General features: G+C 42.5%; 1 protein-coding gene across 3 annotated transcripts; it reads right to left on the bottom strand.

Moving 5' to 3' along the window:
* Positions 1 to 10,585: 10,585 nt before the first annotated feature.
* LOC118659664 (cytochrome c oxidase assembly factor 1 homolog) lies at positions 10,586 to 26,865 on the bottom strand. Of its 3 annotated transcripts, none has more exons than XM_036315916.1 (6): positions 26,808 to 26,865; positions 24,901 to 24,953; positions 22,803 to 22,905; positions 16,299 to 16,447; positions 12,331 to 12,407; positions 10,586 to 11,262 (listed from the first exon to the last, which is right to left on the bottom strand). In XM_036315916.1, the coding sequence occupies exons 1-6, from the start codon at positions 26,845 to 26,847 to the stop codon at positions 11,151 to 11,153; spliced, it is 534 nt and encodes a 177-aa protein (XP_036171809.1). In that variant the 5' UTR covers positions 26,848 to 26,865; the 3' UTR covers positions 10,586 to 11,150. The 3 variants fall into 3 exon arrangements, with proteins under 3 accessions (XP_036171809.1, XP_036171811.1, XP_036171810.1); XM_036315918.1 differs by having other exon boundaries at positions 10,586 to 11,231; XM_036315917.1 differs by having other exon boundaries at positions 16,299 to 16,444.
* Between the last annotated feature and the right edge of the window lie 87 nt (positions 26,866 to 26,952).

The raw sequence follows: 26,952 nt of genomic DNA, 5'->3' as shown, positions 1-26,952 counted from the left end.
TGACAGACCAAGATTTGGCCATGTGAAGGGAGGTTCTGGTTGGATGTTCCACACAAAAATAACTCTTGTTCTTGAGCCACACAACTTGTCTGTTTCAGATTTTGCTGAATCCTCCTGGAGAGCCAAAGGATGGGGCTAGTGAATCTCCCATGAGGAGGAGGCCTGTCAGGCACACAGGAAGGTGGGGGAATGGCCCCTGCTCCAGAGCCACAAAGCTCAGTCACTGGTATCCCGAGTCCGCCTGACGCCTCCGTAGGGTGTGAGCTTTGCAGGGTGCAGCAACAGGAAATGTGGACGGTGGATTAATGCATCCCCCCAGGTAGATGCCATAAGGAGGGGAGTGCTCTACCCAAGAAAACTGGTGTCTGCGGTGTGTGAAAGGGACTCAGCACAGGGATCCTGGTGATTGTCCCCTCAGCTCTCTTCCTAGTGTCACAAGCCGGTCTCTCCTCACATGACTCTAGCTCACTCAGCCCTCCCTCCGTTGGAGACCAGGCTGGATGGCTGCAAATGTAATTCTGTGCACTGGCCCTTTAAGAGGAATCCTGTGCTTCTCTCTCTCCCTGACAGACTGAATCATCACCGGTTTTCATGGCCAGATGTTATGTGGGTGCCTTCCTGGGTCTGGTGCTCTGGGATAGGGGGCCCTGCGTAGGGTTGACCCATGATCCTGAAGCTGAGATATCACTCTATTATCTCAGCCACCACCTGTGGGAGTGGGACCAGCCCTTTTCATGTCTACACCCTTCCTACCAGTCTCAGTGTGGCTTCTGTGAATCCTTGGTTCTAAGACTTCCGTTCAGTTAGTCTTCAATTGGTTATTCTAGTTGATTGTTCTATATTTTAGTCATAATTCCAGTTTGCTCCTGGGAGGAGGTAAGTGTACCTTCCACCTACTTCGCTGCCTTCTTGGATCTCCAATACTCTGTATCTTACTTAAATCTTCTGGTTTCGCAGACTTTCTCTGACACCTGCTGGTCAAAGTGGGGAGATATGTAGTGTGCCTCCTCACTTCTGCCAGGTGGCAGGAAGATTCAGGCTCACCGCTCAGCTTCTGACACCAAGGCAGGGAAAGGGGTACTTCATTACTGTGGGCTCTACTGATACCATGGGGTGGGAGGACTTATTCCTGATTGATAGGTTGGGTGAGTAGGCTCCCCAAGTGGCCTCTACTGACACCACAGTGGGTGGGGTGCACCATCAGGCAGGAATAAAACTCCTTCTCTATCCCCACCCAAGCAGAGAATCCGAAGAAGCCTCATTACAGTCAAGCAAGGGTGGGTACCATGGTTTCTTTAATGGTATTTGGTTAGAGTAGAAGTTTTTTGCCTTTCTTGGTTGTCCTTTTCCTGGTCCTTTGGCTAAAGAGGGCAGGCTTTTCTTGTCTGTTCCCATTGGTGTTTCTGGGTAGCTTATTTTGCCAGCACCCAATCTGGGATAAAAGAGGCAAAAGAGCCGAAACCGGTTTGGCTCAGTGGACAGAGCGTCGGCCTGCGGACTGAAAGGTCCCAGGTTCGATTCCGGTCAAGGGCATGTACCTGGGTTTCAGGCACATCCCCAGTGGGGGATGTGCAGGAGGCGGCTGGTTGATGTTTCTCTCTCATCGATGTTTCTGACTCTCTATCTCTCTCTCTTCCTCTCTGTAAAAAATCAATAAAATATATTTAAAAAAAAAAAAAAGAGGCAAAAGAAAACCCAGGAAACTCACTGTGGTGTTATTACTTGCGTCCCAAGGTCCTTAGCCAATTTGCCTGCTACTCTTCATCTTTCAAATTTTTCTTATATTTTATACATCTTCAGGATTTTAGCTGTACTTAGTGGGAAAAAATATGAAATTTATGTACTCCATCATCCTGCCTACTTTGTTTTAAATAGTGAATTTTCTAAAATGTGGTCCTTGAAAATGGCTTATTTTGCACAGTTTGTAAAATGAAAGCATATTGTAAGTATTTTTAACACAGATGAACTTTCATAACATCCCTATTGAGCTCAGGCAAAACACTAAGGACATAGTGTGTAATAACTCCCCCCCTCCCCCACACCCCCTGCCCCTCAACTACAACACGAAGTAGCAGTATCAGTTAAGGAGTCATCAGATGTTTTACTCCTTAAGTCTGATATGATAGATATTTTAAATCAAGGCAAAATGAGAATAGAAGTTTTTTAAATCTCTAAATTTAATTTACACAAAATAATCTTTTGGCTAAACTTTTGCAATGATATATTATAGTTCTCTCTAGTGGTCTTTATTTGGGAAAATATGGAGTCCATTAGATAATAAATTTAATGTTAAGACTAAGACTAGGAATTAGTCTTGTCTTTTAGTCTAAAATACTAACTCTTGCACTCAACAAGAGCAACTGCATCACAAAGTCTTAATTCCAAATGTATGTGGAAAGGCAATGCTGTGGAAGTACCGTCAATAAAGCAGATGTTTCACAGTGGTTGTGATTAATTCATGTTCATGTTGCTATCAAGCTCTCGTAGACAACATTTACATTTGCAAGATGGTAGAATTTGAGAAATTTTCTTCAGTACGATGGCAAAGAAAGAAGCTAACTGGCCTATGTAAAAACCAATCAATAGGGATCACACACACTGGAATACAAGTGATAAAAAATGCATTAAATGTATTATACTAAAGAGATTATTTTCGGACAGAACCTGGCTAGAGAACCCAACCATGCTGATCAACTGAACGCAGTCTCCATGTCATTCCTTCTTCGCCGATTACGTCCACACCTTTGGGAACCCCTGGACCTGCCGGGGATGGACCCCAACAAAAGCCCTATCCGGTTTGGCTCAGTGGAGCGAGCATTGGCCCGAGGACTGAACGGTCCTGGATTTGATTCTGATCAAGGGTGCATACCTCGGTTGCAGGCTCGATCCCCCTGGTCCAGGAGGCAACCAATTGTTGTGTCTCTCTCACATTGATGTTTCTCTGTTTCTCCCCCTCACTTCCACTCTATTTAAAATCAATGGAAAATTATTCTCAGCTGAGGATTAACAAAAAACAAACAAAAAATAAAAACAAAGCCATAAAAAAAAGAGAGATTATTTTCTCCCAATTAAGGGGAATAGCCAAGTAATTTGGTACAGTTGACCCTTGAGCAATGTGGGAATTAGGGGCACTGGTTCCTTATGTAGTTGAAAATTCATATAACTTTTGACTCCCTGAAAATGTAACTAAAAGCCTATTGCTGATCAAAAGATTTAATGATAACAGTCTATTAACAAATATTTTGTATGCTATATGTATTATATACTGTATTCTAATAATAAAGGAAGCTAAAGAAAATATTAAGAAAATCATAATATATTTACAGTACTATACTGTATCTATCAATACTGTAAGTTTACTATAAGATACTTGCCTGTTTACTAGAGGCCTGGTGCACGAGTTCGTGCACAGGTGGGGTACCTAGCCCTGGCAGGCGATCAGGGTCGATCAGAGCCAGGCCAATCGGGGCCTGCCAGCCAGGGGGAGGGATGGGGCACGGCAGGTTGGCTGCCAGCTCCAAGGAGGGAGCTGGCCTTCGGCCCACCTGGGAAAGGGATCCACCACTGCCGGAAGCCGGTCCATCCTTGCTGCTTGACACAGTCGCTGCAGGATAGAAACATCTGCACAGCATATGTTTCAAGGGACCTGGCGTATATAGCATACTGTTCTTAATATGTTTGCTCCCCTTAGCGCTGTGTGTTTTAACCAAGGTCACCTCTCCGAGAAAGGTTGTTTCCCCAGGTAGGGATTTTTCCCTGAAGTTAGGGAGGGGATGAAACTCCTTAACTAAGTGCCAGGCGGGTAATTAATCACTTTAACTACAAACAATCATGCTTAAGCTACATGATCTTTACTCCCTGGAATGGAGATAAGAAACGCCCTAACCTTTGTAATAGAGATTGACAGGATTATAATCAATTGGTATAAATACAGATGTAACAAGACAATAAACAGCAGAACTTCGCTGGAGATCCAGACCAGAACTTGGCTGGAGATCCTGGCTAGAGATCCTGGCTAGGCTGCTGATCAACTGAACGCTGTCTCTGTGTCATTCCTTCTTCGCCGACTCCATCCACACCTTTGGGGACCCCTGGACCTGCTGGGGTTGGACCCCGGCACACCACCACCCAACCCCGGTTCCCCATCCCAGCCCAGGGCTGAAGGTGACGGTCACCAGCCAGCGCAGAAGCAACAGACGCCAGCTGCCAACACTGCTGGCCAGCTGTGGGAGGTTGGCTGAGGGAGCGCACTGACCACTACGGGGCAGCTCCTGTGTTGAGCGTCTACCCCCTGATGGTCAGTGCGCATCATAGCCACTGGTCGATGAGTCATTCTGGTCATTCAGTCCTAACGGTTGCTTAGGTTTTTATATATATAGACTAGTGGTCTGGTGCACGGATTCGTGCACATTGAAAGGAAATTAATTAGAAGAAATATTTTAGTATTGCTATTCGCCCTTTCTCTATAATAGAAGTGTCAACCAAATTCATGATCAACAATGACAGATGGAAATACATGTGTGCGATTGGCGCCAGCGAGAGCTTTATATGTATCGCACATGTAGTAGCCAACTTAGCCTTTTATAGATATAGAATAAACTTGCTTAATTAGACCTCCTTTCTGATGTAGCTAAACTTTTTCCAGCCCAGTGAAGCACCCCAACAGGTAATTGTCAGCAACACAGCAGTAAATATCAACACGAAGCAAATTATTATTGTAGATCACCCAGGGAGAACAAAGGGTAAAATACTTAACCGCAGCACTGTTTGACTATATTCTGTGCGTTGAGAAAATATCAACACGAAGCAATTATTGTAGATCACAAAGGGAGAACAAACTGTAAAATACTTAACTGCAGCAGTGTTTGACTATATTCCGTGCAGTGAGAAAACCTGAAGTCATTTTCAAGGCCCACCATTTCTTACTTCTTTTCAGTTCTGGCAAGTTTCTAAGCTTTCTAAATCTCCGTTTTCCGGCTAATGAAAATAGGATTCCACCAAGTCTCCTATCTAGCTACTCTAGGACTTCTATGAGGATCAAATGAGATGAGGCACACGAAAATGCTTCACAGACATTTGGTTACAGTGTGAAATGTTTCCACCTGGCTCTAAAGGAAGTCACGTTCCTGGGCTGAAGAAACTGCAAGGAGGCTAGTCGCTAGGGAGAGGAAGCCAGGTGTTGCCACGTGATGTCATTACCTGGATAGACACTTAGCATATTAGCTTTTATATATATATAATTTATTATTAATTGTATAATTACTAGGTGTACAAGTTAATAGGTTAATAGTGCGGATTTTTTTTCAATAGATGGAGTTACATATATGTTGATATATATGCGATTTGATATGTATGCTATTTTGTTGTATTGACAGCAAGCTTCAAAACTTCTTATGCCAAATTTGCTGAAGGTGTTAACATCATAGATATTTTAATGCTTAAAAATGTCAAATTTCGTGTCAAAAAAAGAGCAATTGCGGGAAGTTTTAATTCGTTATTTTAAAGAAAAAGTTATTGTATACTTCAGGAAGCTTATGGTGAACATGCTCCTTCTCAAGATACTTGTGAACGCTGGGTTAAACACTTTAAAAGTGATGATTTCAATGTGAAAGACAAAAAACGTCCAAGTCAACCAAAAAAGTTTGAAGACCAACAATTACAAGCATTATTGGATGAAGATGCATGTCAAACTCAAAAACAACTTGCAGAAAGATTAAACGCTGCTCAGTAAACAATTTCGATCATTTACAAACAATGGGAAAGATTTTAAAGGAAGGAAAATGGGTGCCAGCCACATCAACTGAACGAAAGACAAATAGAAAACCAAAAAGTCATCAGTAAAATGCTGCTTCAACGACATGAAAGAAAGTCCTTTTTGCATCGAATTATGACTGGCGATGAAAAGTGGATTTATTTTGAGAGCCCCAAACGCACAAAATCATGGATTGATCCAGGTTAAACATCAACATCGACTGCAAGACCAAATCGCTTCAGAAAGAAGACAATGGTCTGCATTTGGTGGGATCAGGAAAGAGTGGTGTATTATGAGCTTCTAAAACCAGGTGAAACCATTAATACTGATCGCTACCGACAACAAATAATCAATTTGAACCATGCTTTGATCGTGAAACGACCAGAATGTACCAGAAGACACGGCAAAGTAATTTTGCTTCATGATGATGCACCATCACACACTTCAAAACCAGTTAAAGACACATTAAAAGATCTTGCCTGGAAAGTATTAACCTACCCGCTATATTCACCAGACCTTTCTCCTTCAGATTACCACTTTTCCAATAGATGGCACACGCACTTTCTGAGCAGCACTTCAAAACATATGAAGAAGTGGAAAACTGGGTCTCTGAATGGTTTTCCTCAAAACAAAAGTTCTATTGGGACGGTACCCACAAATTACCTGAAAGATGAGGGAAATGTATAGCTAGCAATGAACATTACTTTGAATAAAGCACTTTGGATGTTTCTCTTGAAATTCTCATGTTTTCTTTGATTATAAAATCTACCATTATTAACTGGTACACCTAGTATTTATTTATTGGTTTTAAAATGATTTTATAACATATTTATTGAGATATAATTTACACACAATATAATTCACCCTTTTACTAGTAAAGTGTATAATTCAGTGGTTTTTTTAGTACAGAGTATAATACAACCAGCACCTGTAATTCCAGAACATTCCATCATTACAAGAGAAAACCCATAAGCAGTGACTCCCTTTACTGCTCCCCAAGCCCCTCAACTACTCACTCACTTTTGGTCTCTGTGGATTTGCCTGTTCTGGACATTTCACATGAATGGAATCACACACTGTGTGTCTTTTTCACCTGAGATGTCCTGATACCTTTTTAACTTATCACTTTAAAACCTCAAGGTCTATTAGAATAATACATGAAGGAGCATAAAGAAAGTTTTAGTGGCCTCTTACTCAGCAAAGGAGGCTAACCTTGAAGTAACACTATAACATAAAATAAAAATGGACATTGACTAAAATTCACAAAAGTAAATAGTAAAAGAAACCCCCATGTATCCATCAACCAGCTTCAACAATTACAATTTTGTCATCTAAATTCATGAACATTTGGAGTATTTTCAAGCAAATCCCAAGCACCAAAAATAAATTTATGGGGGCTGAGGAAGAGCAGGGGCTTGACTAGAAAAGAGTCCAAGAGAATTTTCTGGAACAATGGGTGAAATAATTGCTATCTTTATAAATCTATGGATTATATGGGTGCAAGCATTTATGGAAATACAGTTGTACACTTTAAGACTGGTGTATTTAAATTTTATGTTTAAAATGCGAAAATATATTGAACTCTAGTTAGTAGGGTTTCTTGCTTTTACAGTTCAAAATTCTAGAGCTAGAAGATTTCTCTCTGTTGAGAAGGGAGTCACTACTGTAGAGAGAAAGTGTGTGTGTGTGTATATGCACTAACACTAGACTACTGAATGTAGTTTAAGACTTCTGGGGTTTCTCTTTGCTACGAGAATATATCCCACCAAGGATGTTGAGTCAGAACTGTTTTAAAGTCACTTGAAATATTTATTCTCTATATGGTTTGTTTATTTCAATATTTTAAACATTTTTCTTTGTAATTTAATTTCTCAAAATTAAACACATGATTTCAAAGTCAAAACTAAAAAAGAAGGTACATTAGGGGATTATAGCTTCCATCCTGTTTCCTATCTACATCTCCTTGCTGTTTGTTTGCTTTCCTTAACTACTTTTATTTATTTCAGTTACTCTTCCATTGTTTCTTTTTCAAAGTGAAACCAGACACAATGGGTCCCAGGCCCCTGTCACTACTTGAGCCAAATTAGGCAGGGACTCAGACACATACGGGGAGAAACTGGATTGTCTGGCATCAGGGCAGGAACTCGGAGATGGCTTTCTCCCAGACGGGTAGCCGGCGGGGGCATAGGGGTCATTATTCCTGCTGGGACCTTTCCTGCTGCAGGGCTGACTGGCAGCCATATCTGAATCTCCATCAGCCTGCTTGCTTCACCCTGGGGATTCCGAGACCCCCACCCCATCCAATTTTCAGCCCCTTCCAAGCTCTTTGCAGCAGTTTTTCCATATGCATGGCCTGTCCTGCCTCAGGCTTCAGACTTTGCTAAAATAAACAAGCTGCAGCATGCCCCAAACCTATCAGTAAAAGGGCCCCTGACCCAGTACTAACACCAACCTGTCTTGCTTCACAGCTGGGCCTTGCCTGGGAACTTCCAATCTCAATACAAATAGCTGGCATCTGTAGATCTCTCAGTAGCTCCTGCCAGGTGGCCTCAGGTAGTGGCTGACTTTGCACCTCCTTGGAGGCCCTAGAGCCAGTGCACCCAGTAGACAGCTTCAGACCATAGCACATTACAACTCTGCACATCCACAAGTGACACACTCCAGAGGCAGACTCAGTGAGCACCAAAGCCCCACTGAAGCAGGTCCTGCTCCATAGGGGTATCTCCTGCACAGCTGCTCTTCCACTATAGTTGCAGCTGGTTCTCACAGCCAATTGGCCTAGAGGTCAATTCCTCCCAGTGATGCCAACAACAATCAAGGCTTAACTACAAGACTGTGCACACAGCCAACACAGGGGTGCACCTTGGAGAGCTCAGCTCAGGTGACTGTAGAGGCTGAGCCACTAGGCCCTACAGGACACAGACAAAGCAGTTCTACCTAATACATAGAAACAAACTCAGAGAAGCAGCCAAAATGCAGAGACAAAGAAATATGTCAGAAATGGAAGCAAGCAAAGTACTGGATACAGAGTTCAAAACCATGGTTACAAGGTTACTCCAGGATCTTAATGAGACTTTCAAGGATCTTAGTGAGAATGTCAAAGACATGCTAAAGTACTGAAATAAAAATAAGTTACAGGAATTCAACAGTAGAGTTGGGAATTCTGAGAATCAAACCAACAATCTGGAATAAGAGGAAGCAAAAAACACCCAATCAGAAGAGCAAAAAGAATCCAAAAATATGAAGATAGTGTAAGGAGCTTCTGGGACAACATCAAGCATACCAACATTCCCATTATGGGGGTGCCAGAAGGAGAAGAGAGACAAAGATATTGAAAACCCATTTGAAGAAATAATGACAGGAAACTTCTCCTACCTGGTGAAAAAAAAACAGACTTACAAGTCTGAAAAGCACAGCGAGTCCTAAACAAGAAGAACCCAATGAGGCCCACACCAAGACACATCATAATTACAAGGCCAAAGATTAAAGGCAAGGAGAGAATCTTAAAAGCAGCAAGAGGAAAGCAGTCAGTTACCTACAAGGGAGCACCAGTACTGTCAGCTGATTTCTCAACAGAAATTTTGAAGAAGGGAGTGGCAAGAAATATTCAAAGTGATGAATAGTAAGGATCTATCACCAATATTATGCTACCTAGCAAAGCTATTATTTAGAATTGAAGAAAAAGCTAAAGGAGTTCATCATCACCAAATCAAAATTTCATAAATTGTTGAAGGGTATTCTTTAAGAAGAGGAAGGGGAAGAGAAAGGAAGAGAAAAAGAAGGAGGAGGAGGAGGAGGAGGAGGAGGAGGAGGAGGAGGAGGAGGAGGAGGAGGAGGAGGAGGAGAAGGAGAAGGAGGAGGGGAGGGAGGAGGAGGAGGAGGAGGAAGGAAGGAAGAAGGAGGAGAGGAGAAGGTGGAAGAAAAGGAAAAGGAAGGAGGGAGGAGGAGAAAGAAGAAGGAGAAGGAGGAGGAGGAGGAGAAGAAGAAGAAGAGTTAAAAATTATGAACTGGCAACAAATACATATTATCAACAATTGAACCTAAAAATCAAAATAAAAGAACAAGAAATCTAATAAACAAAATAAACTGGTGAATAAAATAAAATCAGAGGCATGGGAGCAAGGAACAGACTGACAAATCTCAGAAGAGGGGAGGAGGAACAGGAAGAAATTAACCAAAGATCTTACCTCTGGACACAGACATTAGAGTGGTGAAGGACCAGAGCAGGGCAGGAACTGGGTGGAAGGGGGCAATAGGGAAAAAAAAGGGGAATATCTGTAATACTGTCAATAATTAAGATTCAAAAAAATAAAGAAAGAAAAAAAAGAATGTAGGAAAAGAGCTCAAGCATGTCTGTTATTGTAGACAATTATAATTGCATGAAGCCTATAACACTAAGAGGGTTAAATTGGCTCTGTGTGTGTTTTTTTTATTTATCTTTATTGTTACAAGTATTAAAGATATCCCACTCCCCATCCTCCACCCCCCAACTGAATCCCTCTACTCTGCTCCCATTCCATCCTCAGGCCTTCACTGCACTATTGTCTGTGTCCCTGGGCTATGTATACATCTATGTTAAGTTCTTTAAAACAAAGGTACCTGACCTCTAGTTTTTGTAGGCTCTGGTGCTCAGAGGGAATGAAGATCTTTGACTTTCTAAAACAATCCCCTTATAAAACTACTAAAAAGCTAAGTCTGGTTCTCTAATATGTGGTTAAGTTGTTTGGAAAGCTGAGGATAAGGACCTATTAGTTCTAACTTTCCTATATTTTACATGTGCTTATGTACTGATACAAATTTTTTAGGCTTTCCAAATGTTTTAAGTAAAGCAGCTATTTTTCAAACCTTTATTTGGGCAGACAGTTGATAACTAAAAAACAAATCAGAAAATAAAACAACAATGAAGCAATAAGTTACAAAATGAGAATGCCCACAAGCTACTTAACAATATGAATTCAGGGTAGAGTGATGGATACAAAAGGCTATACTTCCTGAGCATTCCAACATGGAAAATTAAAAACCTCTTTAGTAAATCTTCTCACTGACGGAGCTGAAAAGTAGGAGGAGCGCTTGGGGAGAGGAAAAGAAAAGAGATGAGAACCAAAAAATCAACAAACATCCATTAATACTGATGCCTTTTAGTCTGTGCCTTTGTAGAGAACTTTCAAATAATTATAAACTTATAGTAAACGTTTCTGTCTGATTAAATAAAACCTCAATAGTGTTTATTGTGGTCGAATCAGAATTAAAACAAAATTACCATATGCCAGCACATATAATCATCGCTCTGGTGGCTGGAAAACTGGCTCGAGAGCATAGAGGGGACATGTTGATGAGGGAAGGCCGTGCTTGGAGAAAGCTGGGTCTTTTTGATCACCTTTACTCCACTTTTACTTCATCACCATTCTCCTGTCTGAGCTTGAACACGGGAATCTGCTGACCATCCTTGAGCTCTAAGAAGACCTCCTGAAGGTGCCACCTGATAGAAACCAAAAGTAATCCAGAAAACACTGGCAAATGACATGGTCAAACGGTCAAAAGGGGGGAAAAAACAGGTGTTTGGAATATTGTCTTAAATTTTGTAAACACTAATTCATGTTATAACGAGGTGAACATAACATTTTCACATTTTATTTATTTTTAAAGAATAGTTTATTGATTTTTCAAGCGAGAGGGAGGGAGGGAAAGAAGATGGGAGAGCAGGAGGGGAGAGAGAGAGAAAATCAATTAGCTGCCTCCTGCACACCCCATACCCAGGGATCAAGCTGCAACCAGGGCATGTGCCCTTGACCAGGAATCTAACCAGCAACCTCCTGCACCAGAATGATGGTTAGGGTGAGCCGCACTGGCTAGGGCTTATGTTTGATTATAGGTTCTCATTATTTAACCAGCATCATTTCAAGGCAAGTTACCAATGAATGACTGATGGGTAAACTGAAGGGGCCTGGAGAAAAAGGAGCACCTTACTCCCCATTTCCTCATTCACTTGGGCCTTCAATTCTGGCTGGAACCTGGCCAGCTCCTCCACTAATCCCAGACTTTGGAGTCAATGTGCTCATGAGAGGGAGGCATGAGGGGGCAGCCTAACGGTGGCCTGCTCATTTTGTGTTGGGGAATTAAAACACATCCTGGCTAAACAGCCAACACCTCTGAGAGAGCTTCCCTGAGGAACTGAGTGAATACAGCTTTTGGCAACCAGACAAGTAAAGCCAATTAATGGTATGCAAACTTATATAAAGAATGTGTTGAATGATTTTGGAATAGGAAGCCATGTCTTTATTTATATGTAATGATTGAGGCAGTAGTGTTAGAAGTGTAAAATTATTGTAGACCTACACTATAACTGTCAAGTTCTTCATATTCAGCAGAATAAGTAGACAATTTGGTGGACTGCACTGGATAAAATGTCTGGACTAAGAGCCAAAGCACCAGGTTGCTGTCCTGGCTGTAAAACTTTTCAAGCTTTGAAAAAGTAATTCCTATTACCACAATTACATAACTACAAATGAAAATGGGAATCAGGATTGTTCCCATCAGGAGGTCCCCTTCCTCCATACCCACCCACTTTCCCATAATACCTTTTAAAGGGGGCCTCCCTGGAGGAGATGACATAGAGATGGCCTGCCGACTTGGATCCAGAGACAGGAATCTTCAACTACAAGTGTAAAATGAGAGATATAATTGGATATGTCGCTGTCCTCTCAAGAGATGAAAAAATGATAGAGCTAATCCTATAAGAACCAGTGCTTATCTGCAGAATCTGGCTATTTTCTAACTTCAGCCTTCCTGGAGGATCCACCTGGGTTTTCTATCTGGCCCCTCCAAATGTCCTGCCCCTCTTTGGATGGTTTGGTGAGGTCAAAGGCAGCCCCCTCTTATTTAGCAAGGAGACCTTATATGCCAAACTCAATACTCTGAGTACTTGCAGTGATTACTTAAAAATCCAGTTAGAAAAGAACTACTGATACATGCAACAATATGGGTGAGTATCAACAACATGCTGAGTGAAAAGGGCCTCACCCAACAGGAATTGCATACTCTAGAACAGGCTGAAGTACACGGGGGGGTGGGGGGGGGGGATATCAGAGAAGTGACTGCCTCCGCTCGGGCTGGCGGATGTGAGAGGGGACCAACTGGAAACAGCATGAGTGAACTATCAGGTGCTGGGAACAGTCCACATCTAGAAAGGGGCTTGAAGGGTACTTGTTAAAATTCATCAAATAAGACACTTAAATTGTACTTTTCACAGACTGTAAATTTTACCTAAAAAAGAAAGAGCCATACACAAATATTAAACTCTAGTTAATGATATACATTCTTATGTATTTAAAGATCAAGTATGTGGATGTTTTAAAATAGTAAGGTGTTCATGGACAAACCTTATTACGGCTAGATGAATAGGTATGGGATAAAGCAAGTAGAGCAAAACACTATTTGTAGAATCCAGGTAGCTACTATGTGGGTTCCGCAGCATACATTCTTTTATTTTTTTCTGTATGTTTAAAACTTTTCACAATAAAGTAGAAGGGGAAAAAAAGTCCACTGTTTAAAAGGGGAAACTATTACCAGCAAATTGGTACACATTTTAACCTGGGCCGTAAAGAACAGATCTTAAGAAAAATGTAAAGGCTCATTTGGGAAAGACAAGGAAATCTTGGTTAGCTCATCCTCACCAGTCACCCACCACAGGCTGGGCTCACCCCACATGGCCAGGTGCTGCCCGGATGCTGCCATGCCCCGAGCCTAGGGAGTCAGCCTGGGAACCTCAGAGTGAGCTGGTAGGTGTTTACTAATATGCTACTATTTAAAAAATATTGAATGTAATCTTTTGTTTCTCAATGAAAACTAAACACAATTTGAGCCAAGTGAAGGGGACACAATGTTGTAACAAGGAAACCCTCACAAGGCGCCTCCCAGGGTGCCTTCCTGTGCCCCAGGTGATAGGCAAAGGTACTTTCATGGGCTGAGAGATGGTGTATCTTAACCACAGCAAACTGTCACCGAGAGAAAGAGGGCTTGGGTACACATATTAGTGTTTTCCAAAATCCTCTTTCATTTATTTAAATACACTTTAAAGACACAGACTTTGGAATGGTGCCTTCACACCCAAGTCACACTAAAGTGATTCTTCAGAGTTCTACTTTTGGAATCAAGCCACAGCTCTTCTCAAGGGGTTATACAATTAAGCAATAGAGCATACATTGAGCATCTCTGCATGCCATAAGAAAAACAAAAAAAGGGATGCATGTGTGGTAAAAGGGCAGAAGTAGGATTTTGAAGAACAGCAGAGGGGTTCCCCCCCAAGTATATGTGTGAAATCGTCTCTAACTACCAACACGTTGGCTTATCAGACCTCCTACTTTACTCTTGGCAAAGTCTGGGCAGTGAAGAACCTAGTCCGTAAAGCACCTCATCACCCACAGAGGCACAACTGCAAGCCCAACTGTGGGGAAACCCTTCAATATGACAGCTCCTTATGAAAAACTGAAACTTCTCACCTCTGAACGAAATAAAGAAACTCCAAGTAGGGATTTGGGGATAAGATGCCCTGTGTTATATAGAGGCAACCTAATAAATAGCCGATTGTAAAGGAAGTGAAGAACCCTGACAAGATGTCACACATACTGTACAAACTGGAAGAGCAAAGGCTGGGTCGAGAGGAGGCTCTGAGGAGCAGGCCTTGAACTCCTGTCACTGTGCTCTCACAGGGTTCAGCAGCAGCAGAGGCCAGCGCCCGGCACCACAGCCAACACCGTCACACAGCCACCGAGGGCCTGGGCTGCGGGCGGGAAGAGCCTCTCAGCAGCAGCCAGATGTGCTAGAAGACTGGGCCAAAGGAAGAGCTGGGCCTGGCCAGCTTTCAGAGAAGGTTCCCGCTAAAACTACCTTGGCGTCCCAGTCACTGGATCACCAGAGCAGAGAGCTGATGCTGCATCAACCTGCCTTCAGCAAAGGTGCTTGCAGACTTCTTGAGCATCGCAGCCACGCCCTGTGTTCTGAGCTGGGAGACACCCTGAATAGCCAGACCCAATCTGTGGCCATTCAGAGTCCTTGTGCTTGCAGGGATCCAGCCAAGTGAACAGAGATGGTGAAACACAGAGGAGCCACACCACATGGTGTGAGGAAGTTGAAGACAATGAAAATAAGGCTAGCAGGCACAGAGCAGGCACTCAATACACGTCCACTCTCTTCCCTTTTCTCCTTGGGGTTCCCTCTCTCACTTAATGGCACCACTGTCTTTCCACTCATCCATGCTAGACATTAGAGCATCATCTCTGACACACCTCTCTCCTGCTACAAAACTGTTACCTAGTCCTATCACCTGGTAACCACCACCCCTTTCATATCCAGCTCTCATTCCTCTAGCCCAGTGGTCGGCAAACTGCAGCTCACGAGACACATGCGGCTCTTTGGCCCCTTCAGTGTGGCTCTTCCACAAAATACCACATGCGGGTGCGCACATACAGTGCGAGTGAAATTTCGTGGCCCATGTGCAGAAGTCGGTATTTTGTGGAAGAGCCACACTCAAGGGGCCAAAGAGCCGCATGTGGCTCGCAAGCCGCAGTTTGCCCACCACTGCTCTAGCCCACAGCTCTGAATCATGCCCGCACCACTGTACACCCAGGTGGCCACAATGCTCTCTAAAGGCTCCCAGCCCCTGGGTATTCCCAATCTGAATGAATTCACCTTGCTTTAAAACCAGACCAAATATTTATCAGAATCCTTGAGCACAAATTGCTACTATAGTTAAGAAAGAAAATAAAACTATTTCCATGAAAAATAATAATAAAAATAACAAAAAAATAAACTAGGTCAAAGCGTCACACCCTTATTTTCAAAATACTTCAGAGCTCCTGCTGGCCACAGAATCAAGTGTGTGCACCTCACATGGTGAGGTTGCAGCCTTCTAGTTGCCCCCAGTCCACTAACCACTCCACTCACGGCCTTCACTCTAGTATTTGTTTCACCCTGTCTTATTCTGGAATTTTAAACTATAAACTCCCAGAAAGCCTTCTGCATTTCTGTATTCCCCACACAACTTAGAACCACTTTTCTAGCTCAGAATGTACTCAACACATATTTGTTAAACAGGAGGACAAATGCATTTTATATTTGGCTGAGGTTTAATAGCTAAACTATGAAAGAAGACAAAATATAACTAGAAAAAATAGACTGGAATTCCAGACAATCAATGTAAATAAATAAGCTTCAAAACTAAAATTTAAAGAAGTTGTTTACATTTGAATAAGAGTTAACTGGCTGTAGATATATTTCAAGTTCGAAGCTGAAATACGTAGTGGCAAACTACCACTGGTCATTTCTCTACCAGTTCAAAATGGCACTTGAGCACAAACACTGCATTCCCTGCCACATCAATTGTCCTAAAAAGAAGAAAAATGCACGAGAATAAATTAATCCCCAATTTTTTTTGGAAGGTCCCAAGTAGTACCTCTCCCAAATCCTTACTCCTGCTGCCTCTCGGATTAGGGCGGCCCCTCCTGTCCTTCAGTAGGCACCTAGCCTTGTTTGCTGGGGAGCACGTTACCTTGGCATCAGCAATGTCCACAAAGTTGTACTTGTCCATGAGCTGAAGATGGTGAGTGTTGAGAGGAGGGCCCAGAGCTTCCAGGGCCTCAGGGTGGCTATGCAGCTGCTCCAGTGCCAACTGGTAATAGGAAGCCCTGGAAAAAGCTTCTAAATAGAAAAGACAGTTGTTACATTTTTGTCGTCTTTATTGAACTTTATTGAACTTGGCAGACTCTGTAGAAAGTTAAATGATACAATTTATGTACAACATGGAAACAGATACAATTATGAAATTTATAGATGGGAGAATTAGGGAAAATCTATTCTAAACTGTCCATTTTAGAGACTCCAAAATCAAAGTCAGGATCTGTGGGGATGTGGCAGACGATGCTGGGCTAAGGACTTAACCTTTCTGTGCCTCACTTTCTTCATCTCTCATTTCCTGACCTCATTTCTTCATCTGGCAGCGGTTCTCAACCTGTGGGTCGCGAACAATGAAAATACATCCTGCATATCAGATATTTACATTACGATTCATAACAGTAGCAAAATTACAGTTATGAAGTAGCAACGAAAATAATTTTACGGTTGGGGGTCACAACATGAGGAACTGTATTTCAAGGGCCGCAGCATTAGGAAGGTTGAGAACCACTGAAGGGGTTTGATCAGATCTTCTCTCAAGCTCCTTTTGGTCCTGAACCATTAATTTTCTCAAAGAGACACAGCTGGTTCAAGTTAGAGCTGGGGCCAGAATCTATGACTGAACTTCCACTAAGATGAAGGTCAGGATAAACCAGCATAAACTAGATCATAAAACATCATTAACAACAAAACCCTCAGGCCAAGATTACAGAACATTAAAATGCTATTTTTTTCAAGTTTACAGATTTATGCTGACATTTCATGTAGAGAAGTTATAACCTGCTCTGTCTCAGGTACCCTTCTGGGCCCAAAGTTTTTGAGGAACTACACGAAGCACCTCCCTACAATTGCATGGTACTAGGGAGAGAGCCTCCTGGTCAACTGAAAGAATGGTGGCAGACACTGTGCTTTGTTCGGCTATCTGTTGGTGATTCTAACATCCTGGCAAAAAGCAAAACTGCTGTAGAGTGCGGGTGAAGAGCCACGCTGAGAGGGCACAGAGGAGCTTCGAAGAAAATCATTCTGAAAAGAAAAAAAGCTGCTGCTTCACAACCAGTAGCAGTTAAATGACCATAACTGTCTTGGTCTCAGTAACTATGGCTTGTCTGTACAATTCACACTTGAATGCAGTGGAGCTGGAAGCCACACTGCAAGATTTTGCCAGCCTGGACTCTACTTTTACTTCCTGCTCTCACCAGAGTCCCTGCTCAAGGTCCCTCCTCCACTGAACCAACATCAAAGAATGGCAGGGCCAACAGGCTGAGCATACTTGAGAAATAGAGCCCGTTTTCCCCACCTGTGAACCATCTGGTACCTCTCTTTACATAATCTCAACCATCTTGGACCTCCTGTGTACGCTCTGGAGTGAACGCCCATCTTGCTTTTTGCAAGGCTTCTTATGGAGAGAAATCGGGGTGTTTTTGTTAGTATAGGTAGCTAGATATTAATAAAGGAAGGGAGCAAAGGGAACCAGACATTAAGAAGCCTAGCAAACTGGGAAGCTGAATCCAATATTGAGCCTGCTTAACTGGAAAGCTATAGCCCCTATTCGCCTATGCCTTGGCCCCGCCACCCTGGCTTTGTCCGGAAGAACATCTGGAATGATGTCTAGAAGATGGCCGGTCTAATTAGCATATTACCCTTTTATTAGTATAGATATGCCTGTGGGATTGGGCCTAAACCAGCAGTTGGACATCCCTCTCGCAATCTGGAATTGCTGGCTCCTAACCGCTCACCTGCCTGCCTGCCTGCCTGATTGCCCCTAACTGCCCTCTCCTGCCGGCCTGGTCACCTCTAACTGCTCTCCCCTGCCAGCCTGTTCACCCCTATCCGCCTCTGCCTCGGGCCTGCCACCCTAGCTTTATCCGGAAGGACTTTCGGAAGATGTCTGGTCTAATTAGCATATTACCCTTTTATTAGTATAGATTTTGTCAAATATGAGTATTGCTACCCCAGCTTTTTTTTTTTTCCATTTGCCTGAAAAAATGTTGCATCCCTTCACTCTCATCCTGTGTGAGTCATTAGTTCTGAGGTGGGTCTCTTGTAGACAGCATATAATTGGGTCATGTTTGTATATCCATTCAGCTAACCTACTAGTATATCTTTTGATTGGACACTTACACTTAAAGTTATTATTGATAGGTAATTATTTATTGCCATTTTAATTCTTTATGCCTATGTTTCTCTCCCTATATATTTTTTCTCATTACAGCAGGCCCTTTAGCATTTCTTGCAGTGCTGGTTTTGGTGGTGATAAACTCCTTTAGCTTTTTTTTTTCTGGGAAGTTTTTTATATTACCATCTATTTTGAATGATGGCCTTGCTGAATATAAAAATCTTGGTTTCAGATCCTTGGTTTTTATTACTTTGAATAGTTCATGCCATTCCCTACTGGCCTGTAGTTTCTGATGAGAAATCAGGTGTCTGTCTTAGGGGAGCTCCTTTGTAAGTAACAAATTGCTTTTCTCTTTCTGCCTTTAGAATTTTCTCTTTGTCTTTAATTTTTGGAATTTTCATTATGATGTGTCTGGGCATGGGCCTGTTTGGGTCCTTCTTGTTTGGGACTCTGCCTCCTGGATTTGTGTGACTTTTTTCTTCACCATGTTAGGGAAGTTTTCTGCCATTATTTCTTCAAATAAGTTCTCTACCTCTTGCTCACTTTCTTCTCCTTCTGACACTCCTATTATGTGAATTTGTTATGTTTCATGGTATCCCCGCTCCCTTAAGCTGTCCACCTGTTTTTTCCTTGTTTTTTCTTTTTGGTTCTCTGATTGATTTTTTTCTCCCATGTTCTAATTCACTGATCCCATCATAGGCTTCCCCTAACCCACCGCTTATTCCTTCCACTATGTGCTTTCTTAGTGCTATGTCATTCTTTATAGTTACTATATATTTTATCATGCTGTTGAGCATCTTTGCCATTATTATTCTAAACTCTATGTCTGATAAATTTCTATCTCCATTTCATTTACCTCTTCTTCTGGAGATTCTCTTGTTATTTCATTTGGGCCTTGTATTTTTGTCTCCCCATTTTGACTGCCTGTTTGGGTTTGTGTCTCTGTATTAGTGATCTGGTATGAGTCCCAATCACTAGTGCAGGACAATGTCAGATGCTGCTACTGTACCTGAGTATTCTGTTTGGAGCTATCAGGTATCAACAGCTGGTGGCTACCTCTATTGGGCTGGATGCCTTTGGAAAGGACCAAGATGTGCACCAGGGTCTGCTTTTCCTAGCCCTGGATTAGAACAGGCAAAGACCCAAAGCCTGCAGAGACCCACCACTGCCTGCAGTCCCAATGACACTTAGTTTTGATTAGCCTCAGGCTATATACCACAGGGTAGGGCAATAGGTCTTCCAACAGGGTGGGGCAACTGCTGCCTTCCTCCAAGGCAAAAACTTCCTGAATAGCAAAGGTTAACCGGAGAAAGATTCCTCTCCAGTGTGAGGGAATGACTGACCAAAGAAAACCAGGGTGGCTACACTCCAAGCTCCAACCCCAGAGGTCCCAAACCTGGCTTCTGCTCACACAGCTTCAGTCCACTCTGCCCTCCCTCTGCCAGAGCTCAAGTTGAGTGGCTACACATGAAATTTTGTGGGTTGGCCCTTTAAGAGGTACCTGCATTTCCAGTCTTCTCTCCCTGGCAGAAATAAGCCCTGCTTCTTTTCACAACCAGATGTTATGTGCACACCTTTCTCAGTTCTGATGCGCTGGCTGGGGAGCCCAACTGGTTTAGACCCCAGAGTTCTCAGTGGGAACCCTCTATAGCTGAGATATCCATCAGGAACTTCAGCTGCTGTCTGTGGGAGCCTGGCCAGCCCTTTCATGCCTCCACACTTCCTACCAGTCTCTATGCAGTCTCCACTTTCCATCCTTAGTTGTCAGGGTTCTCTCCAGTTAGTCTTCATTGACTTTTCAGAGTGGTTTTTCTATACTTTAGTTGTATTTCCAGTTTGTTCCTGGCAGAGTATCAGTGTAGCTTCCACTTACTCTATCACCATTTTGGAATCTCTCCCTCTCTTTTTTTTTTAATTCTCACCCAAGGATACGTTTGTTGGTTGTAGAGAGAGGAAGTGAGAGAGAAACATTGATTGTATGCCTCCCGTATGTGCTCCAACTGGGAATCAAACTTGAAACCTATGCCCTTACCAGGAATCAAACCTGTAACTTTTTGGTGTATGGGATAACATTCCAACCAACTGAGCTATCTGGACAGGACTAGAAATCTTTTCTGCTGGCAGTCTTACAGACTCAGAAATTGACTTATGATTAGCAGTGTTCATTAACCGCTGTATTTTTTTTCTTCCTTCTGTTTTCATAGCTTATGTGTCTATGACATTACTTACCAAATGGTTTGTTTACACAGTATGGGTCTCACTTTGAAAGCCCATCTCATCACCACATCTGAAAATGAGACTCAGGTTTGGCTGTATTGACTTATTGTCAGGACTAAATTGTTGTGTCAGTGAAGAATAAAGCAGTCTATCAGATTCACTTGAAACTGCTTTCCCTTTTCTGCCCAAGTTGTACAGACAGGAAAGGCTGCTTCAGAAGGGAAATCTTAGAATGTTCCCTTTAGCCTAATTTCAATTTAAGTATGATAAACAAGAGAGATTCAAACGTGAGTCACACCTTTCTCCAGGGAAGCTCCTCCTCCAATTTAATTTGGAACACTCCTTCTATCATCTGGTTCTTACCACTCACCACCCCTTTAGTTGCTATATTTCTCCTCATTTTTGAACTAAGCCTTTTTAACCTTTTTGTCAAATTTGTCACCTCTAGAATAGAATGCCAGCCTGTCCAAAAACACCATCCCCTAGATATAACATCTGCCACCTCCCAAGGACAGCCACAGCCTAACCTGAACTTTATAATAACCCCTTTTCCCTGTGTGTGGTCTCCCCCTTTTTGCTCCTTTCTTTCTCTGGCAGATAGGAAGAATCTCTGGGTCTGTGGACCGGCAGCACTATGCTCTCTGACAACAAGAAGATGTTATAAAGATGAGATCTCCATCCATTTATTACCCTTATAAAGTTATAAGGACCAAGGTTCTTCAGGGGGGGATATGTTAGTGTAAGTAGCAAGATATTAATAAAAGAAGAGAACAAAGGGAATTAGACATTATGAAGCCTAATAAACTGATAAGTTGAATCCAATGTTGGGCCTGCTTCACTAGAAAGCTATAGCTTCACACATTCCCCAGGGAATAATCGATCCATTCCCTCTGGATTACTAGAGGTGGGACAGAACAATAAAGAAGAAATTCCTCTGCTGGACGCATGCCTAGCAGAAGCCAAGACTGTACAGGGGGAGGTGATTCTACTATGAGGCATGCACAGAAGGACTAAGATTGAAACCATAAAGACCTGTCTTTCTAGCCTGGAAAGAGGATCAGATTGGATAAGGGACACAGCCCCTACAAAAAAATCTAGAAAATGGATTGGTTAGGGAGATGAAACCAGCAGAAGCAAAAGACTGGGAAAGTTCATTGGTTATTTTTTTTTTTAATATATATTTTATTGATTTTTTACAGAGAGGAAGGGAGAGGGATAGAGAGTTAGAAACATCGATGAGAGAGAAACATCGATCAGCTGCCTCCTGAACACTCCCCACTGGGGATGTGCCCGCAACCAAGGTACATGCCCTTGACCGGAATTGAACCTGGGACCCTTGAGTCTGCAGGCCGATGCTCTATCCACTGAGTCAAACCAGTTAGGGCTCATTGGTTATTTTAAAAGGGTTTCTTGTCCTTCCCAAGCCCGAGATAATACAACCCAAGCTTATTTAACAAATCTCTTGCACTCTCTCTCTTGCTTGGTAACACACACCCCATTTGTTTGGCATTCTCTCCATAGCAGCCATGCAGCCAGCAGTTGTGCAGACTCCAACCACTGGCATCATCAGCCAGAGAGCATCCGAGAACAACCTACACTAGCTGGATGAGGACAGATATGGCCGAAACTGGACTAAGCTTCGACATGGGACAGAACTTTTGGATACGGGACTTTTTACTGGGGTTAATGAAGACAAGGCTAAACATTTTCATGGAGATGGACAGAGATGAGACACTGGGAACCTGAGGGTTGCCTTGTATTTCTACCCAAATAAATCTTACCACCAGGCCTCATACTCCTACATGGGTTCATGGAAATGCTATTCTCGTGCAAGGACCCATTTCCACCAGCAACACTTTTATTTGCACTTGTGGCTCCTAAAAAACTGAGATTATAGGATAAGAAGTAGGCCACAGGAATGGAATGGTGTACTGGTTTCTAAAAACAGTTCTAATCTGCAGAGAGCTTGTGAAGTATTTCCTATGATTGAGGAACAGGGGAAGAGAACTAGGAAGAGGCCATGCCTCAGGCAGTTTGCTGGATACTTACTTTGTGTAAGGTAATACACAAGGGCACAGCCCCCACTAGTCATCACACTGGTATAAAGGATCACTTTTCCCAGAGGCACTTGTGGCATCCTGCTTCCTAGAGCCTAAAAAAAAAAGATTAAAATTTATTGTTACACTCAGGTTTGCGTGAAGGGCTTTGTTGGTCTAGATTGGGCCCAAAAGGAAAGAAAAGCAAGGAGGAAGCCTACAAGGAGACAAGGCCATCTTTCCCCCTTTGCTTCCAGTCAGAATGCCAGGGCTGGTTCTGGAGCCAAAGCAAGTGTCCTTCTGAGGGTGGCCCCAATCCAGGACCCATGCTATGGGGGTAGTGGCTGAGCACAGAGCAAGCATTAGCCCTGCTGTCTTGACAGACAGAACCCCAACTTGTGTGACAAATGTTGCCTGGCCAAAAATCATAGCTACTTTGTGTCATGCTGGCTCCTTTTGTGGCAATAGCTGATCGTATAAGCCATTGAATGGGTAGCCACTGACTGCTTTTCTTTCATATCAGGAAAAATGTCCTTCCCTGGGGATGAGGAAGCTGTGGGCATGACTTTCAGGCTGAATGAACAGACAGAGAAGAGTCAACTCAGCCAATTCAGAGTACCATATCCAACCCTTGCATAACTCCTGTCCCCTGAAGGTCTGGGTCGGCTAAGAGCAACATGTAGGCCTGATGCGGCCAAACCTCCTCCTTCTCGGAGACCATTCAACCTGACTCAAAGCTGTGAAATACTCAACCATAAAACAAAGCAGTATATGGGTTTACATCAGGGCTTATCATTCAAAAGCCCAAATGGCTAGAAAAACTCACACAAATGAGAGCAGTCATGTGGGCCAAGTCTGAATGAGTCTTCCAATTTTTCAAATGGTTTTTCCTGTGAAATTGCCTAAATTCTAAAATTTTGTAACCAATTAAAAAAAACTAACAAAATACATCTGTGATTCAGATTCTTTCTGCGGGCTTCTAGTTTGCTGTGACTGCTCAAGCAGCATGAGGACATCCTTACCCTAGGTGAGAAAAATTCATCTTTGTCTTGGCTGACATTTCTCAAAAGAGAGAGAGAGAGAGAGAGAGAGAGAGAGAGAGAGAGAGAGAGAGAGAGAGGGAGAGAGAGATTGATTGATTTGAGCTGACATGGAAATTCCAAGTTTAGGTAAAGGAAAAAATGACCATAAGCATTTATGTCCTGAACACTTAACCTTAGATTTTATGAGCTTCTTTAGAAAACAAAGCCTTTATGTAGCCTAATGGAGTGGGAGGCATTACAGTGTAGAACTGGGTATAATGCTGAATCTGTGAGTTAAGGTAAACACATTCTTACTGTCTGCTTCTCTGACTTCTAGAATATGGAGAGTAATAAAAACTGTCTACTTATTATTTCCAGAAATGTGACAGTAAATGAATGCATAAGAAGGCCTGTTGGAAAAGAATATCCTCGTGTGAATATTCTTTCTGGAAACCTACAATTAAACAGACCCTTAAGTAGTCTTAAAATTGACTAGTTTCATACAGAAATAACCTTGAATCCAGGTTTATGTATATAAAGAATTTTGATCAACTTATAAAATGAGGCAAGGTAAAGTTTTCGCTTATCCATGTATTATATAGTTTTGTTTAACTAAAAAAAGGCAGCTGAAACTCAAATGTACAAAAACTGCTGTAAGAGTTTCAGCTGGTGCAATGTAGCATGCAAGAATATTTATCAAAGTTTAATGTAAAGTCAATAAAGTAATGTAATCTGGAAATAAACATTTAGTCTAATAATGAAAATGGTCAGAACATCTCCAACGAATGCATTAGTCAGACCTTGCCTAATTTGAAAGCGCCCTCAACAGAGTAGGACAATGAGCAAGAGCTCTGCAGAGTTCCTCACCAGATTGTAGTTCCTAAAGTTAGCAGGAGGCATGGAATAAAGGACATCCTGGAACACTGCAGAGAACAGCCACCCTATCCTTCATGTGCAGTTACAACCACAAGTGAAAATGAATGACCAGGAGAAACCCACAGCTATTCAGGCAGCAATTTTCATCTACTGTCTAACTTCAGGGTATCCTGGAGGATTCTAGTGGGGAACCTGGCCAGGAACATTCATTACCTTTTGCCACTGTGTAACACGGTTTTCTTGAAAATCATCAAAGGAAATTTGCCCTGCAATTAGAAAATGATTTTACATTAAAATCACTTTTTCAAACCCAATTCTCTCTGGTGTCTAATTTTATAGAGCCAAGATTTATTACCAATCCAAGCCTTAGAACGTGAACATGAAGTTAAGTTTAACCTCTAAAACAAGCCTTGTCTATAAAGGGCCCTAGTTTTCCTCTTTCTCTTCTACCCTTAAGGAAGAAAATCCAAAGCCAGCCACCAGAAGACTAATGTGGGCAGGGGAGGGCGCACTGAAGTGGCAGTGGGCGTGTGACCTCAGTGCACACAATCATGGGCCTGTGAGCAGCCCACCGAAACAAGATGCTATCAATATAAGCTGTACACCATGGATTAAAAACAGCTTTTCAGGGTTAAAAAGAAATAAATATATACATAGCCTTTAATAATATTGATAATAACAGTGAATATTTGTATCTCTTACTATTAGGAGCCTGGTATTATTGTAAGCACTGTACATATAATCATTTAATTCTCATAACGATCCCACGAAGTAGGAACCATTGTTATCATCTCCAGAGAGGTTAAAGTAACATACCTCACGTCACACAAATAAGTGTGTAAGTGGTAGAACTGGGATTCAGACCCAGGTGGTCTATCTCCAGGGACTGTGCTTTCAACCATGATATACTGACTTTAAGATACCCATTGATTTCAGAAATACTGAAATGTCAAAAAAAATCATGTGTCTCTGAATTACAATATATTCATGCAAAAGCCTTGTCAGGTATGCCCTCCCTGCTATTTTTCCGGACAAGAATGTGGCATGTATATGTACCTTTATTCTTTCTTTTGCTTTTGGTTGTTGCGGGCTTTCAAACAGTGAGGAGGGGAATCCAGATAATTCACTATAATTATAATACAACCATGAGATACATCTGTGCAACTGGGCATGTCACAACCCTACCAGGGTGCCACGGACAGGGTAACAAGTTAGACTCATATACAAATGGGGCAAAAAGTACGTTTACAGTCGTGAGTAGGGGCAACACAGAGTTTACGCTTGTATTATTACTTATTAATGTATTATTTTCCATATGAACAACTGTAAGCCTACTTTTGCCCCGCCCTGTATTTATTAAGATGGTTTTCTAACAATTGGAAGTTCTCTGAAGTGTCTTGAAGAAGCTGTGGGTGCCTTTTTCTAATTTGCACAAAGGTGCCTAGAGGCGAGCAGAAGCCTGGTCAGTGTGACCAGAGGGTGTACCAGGGGAGGAAGCAACACCAAGGACGTGGTCAGCCCTGTCTGGAGATCAGCAAAGGAAACTGACTCCGAGTAAGAAAAAGGTGAAGGAGTGGGAGAAGGGCTTCAGATCCGTAAAAACAGCAAGCAAAGGCCGCGGCAGAAACAAGAGCTGCGGCACTGTGGAGAGCTGGTGGGGAGCCACAGGAAGTGGGCCTGCAAATGGAGGCGTCACTGCCATGAATGGCCGTCTATGCTGCTGGACTCCACTGTGTATTATTCTGTATTGTATTACTCCTGGCATTGGGCTCTGTCTTACCAGCTGAGTCTATCAAAGTGAATTATTTGCTCTACACTACCCCGCCAAATTGCCAAAACCATGGTTCATCTTAATATGCTAGAAGCAGGCACATAGGCAGGTGAACTGAAGTGTTACCACTGTTAGCTAATTACTAAAAGAAAGAGAGCAAAGGGAAGGCCAAACATTGTTACCCACAATCAGCTGGGAAGCAAAGGCCTGTTTGCTTCATCGGGAAGCTACAGCTTCACACCCCAAGAAATTGTGGCATTGTTCCTCCAAGGGGATTAACACCCCTCCCTTCCCCAGTCCTGTACTGGATTGTGTGTATGGGAGAGGGGGACAGGAGATTAAGACATACTCAGTAAGTCAAAATGGCTGAGGGGGAGGTGCTGGATCATGGAGGCTTGTCGGTCTAACCTGGGAAAAAGATAATTGGTTAGGGGGTGGACCCCAATGCAAGCCTACGAAATCTTGGGAAGATATTTGGTTATTTTGAAAGGCTT

The sequence above is a fragment of the Myotis myotis genome, unplaced genomic scaffold (genome assembly GCF_014108235.1).
Source record: "Myotis myotis isolate mMyoMyo1 unplaced genomic scaffold, mMyoMyo1.p scaffold_m19_p_65, whole genome shotgun sequence".
Taxonomy (NCBI): domain Eukaryota; kingdom Metazoa; phylum Chordata; class Mammalia; order Chiroptera; family Vespertilionidae; genus Myotis; species Myotis myotis.
This window is presented reverse-complemented; position numbering and strand designations above follow the sequence as displayed.

Coding starts and splice junctions, on each gene's coding strand:
- LOC118659664 (XM_036315916.1), bottom strand. CDS start 26,847: ATGATCCAGCACCTCCCCCTCAGCCATTTTGACTTACTGA. Junction 24,954..26,807: donor CAGCCATTTTGACTTACTGA/GTATGTCTTAAT, acceptor TTCTAATTGCAG/GGCAAATTTCCTTTGATGAT. Junction 11,263..12,330: donor AGGGAGGCCCCCTTTAAAAG/GTATTATGGGAA, acceptor GTCATTTGCCAG/TGTTTTCTGGATTACTTTTG.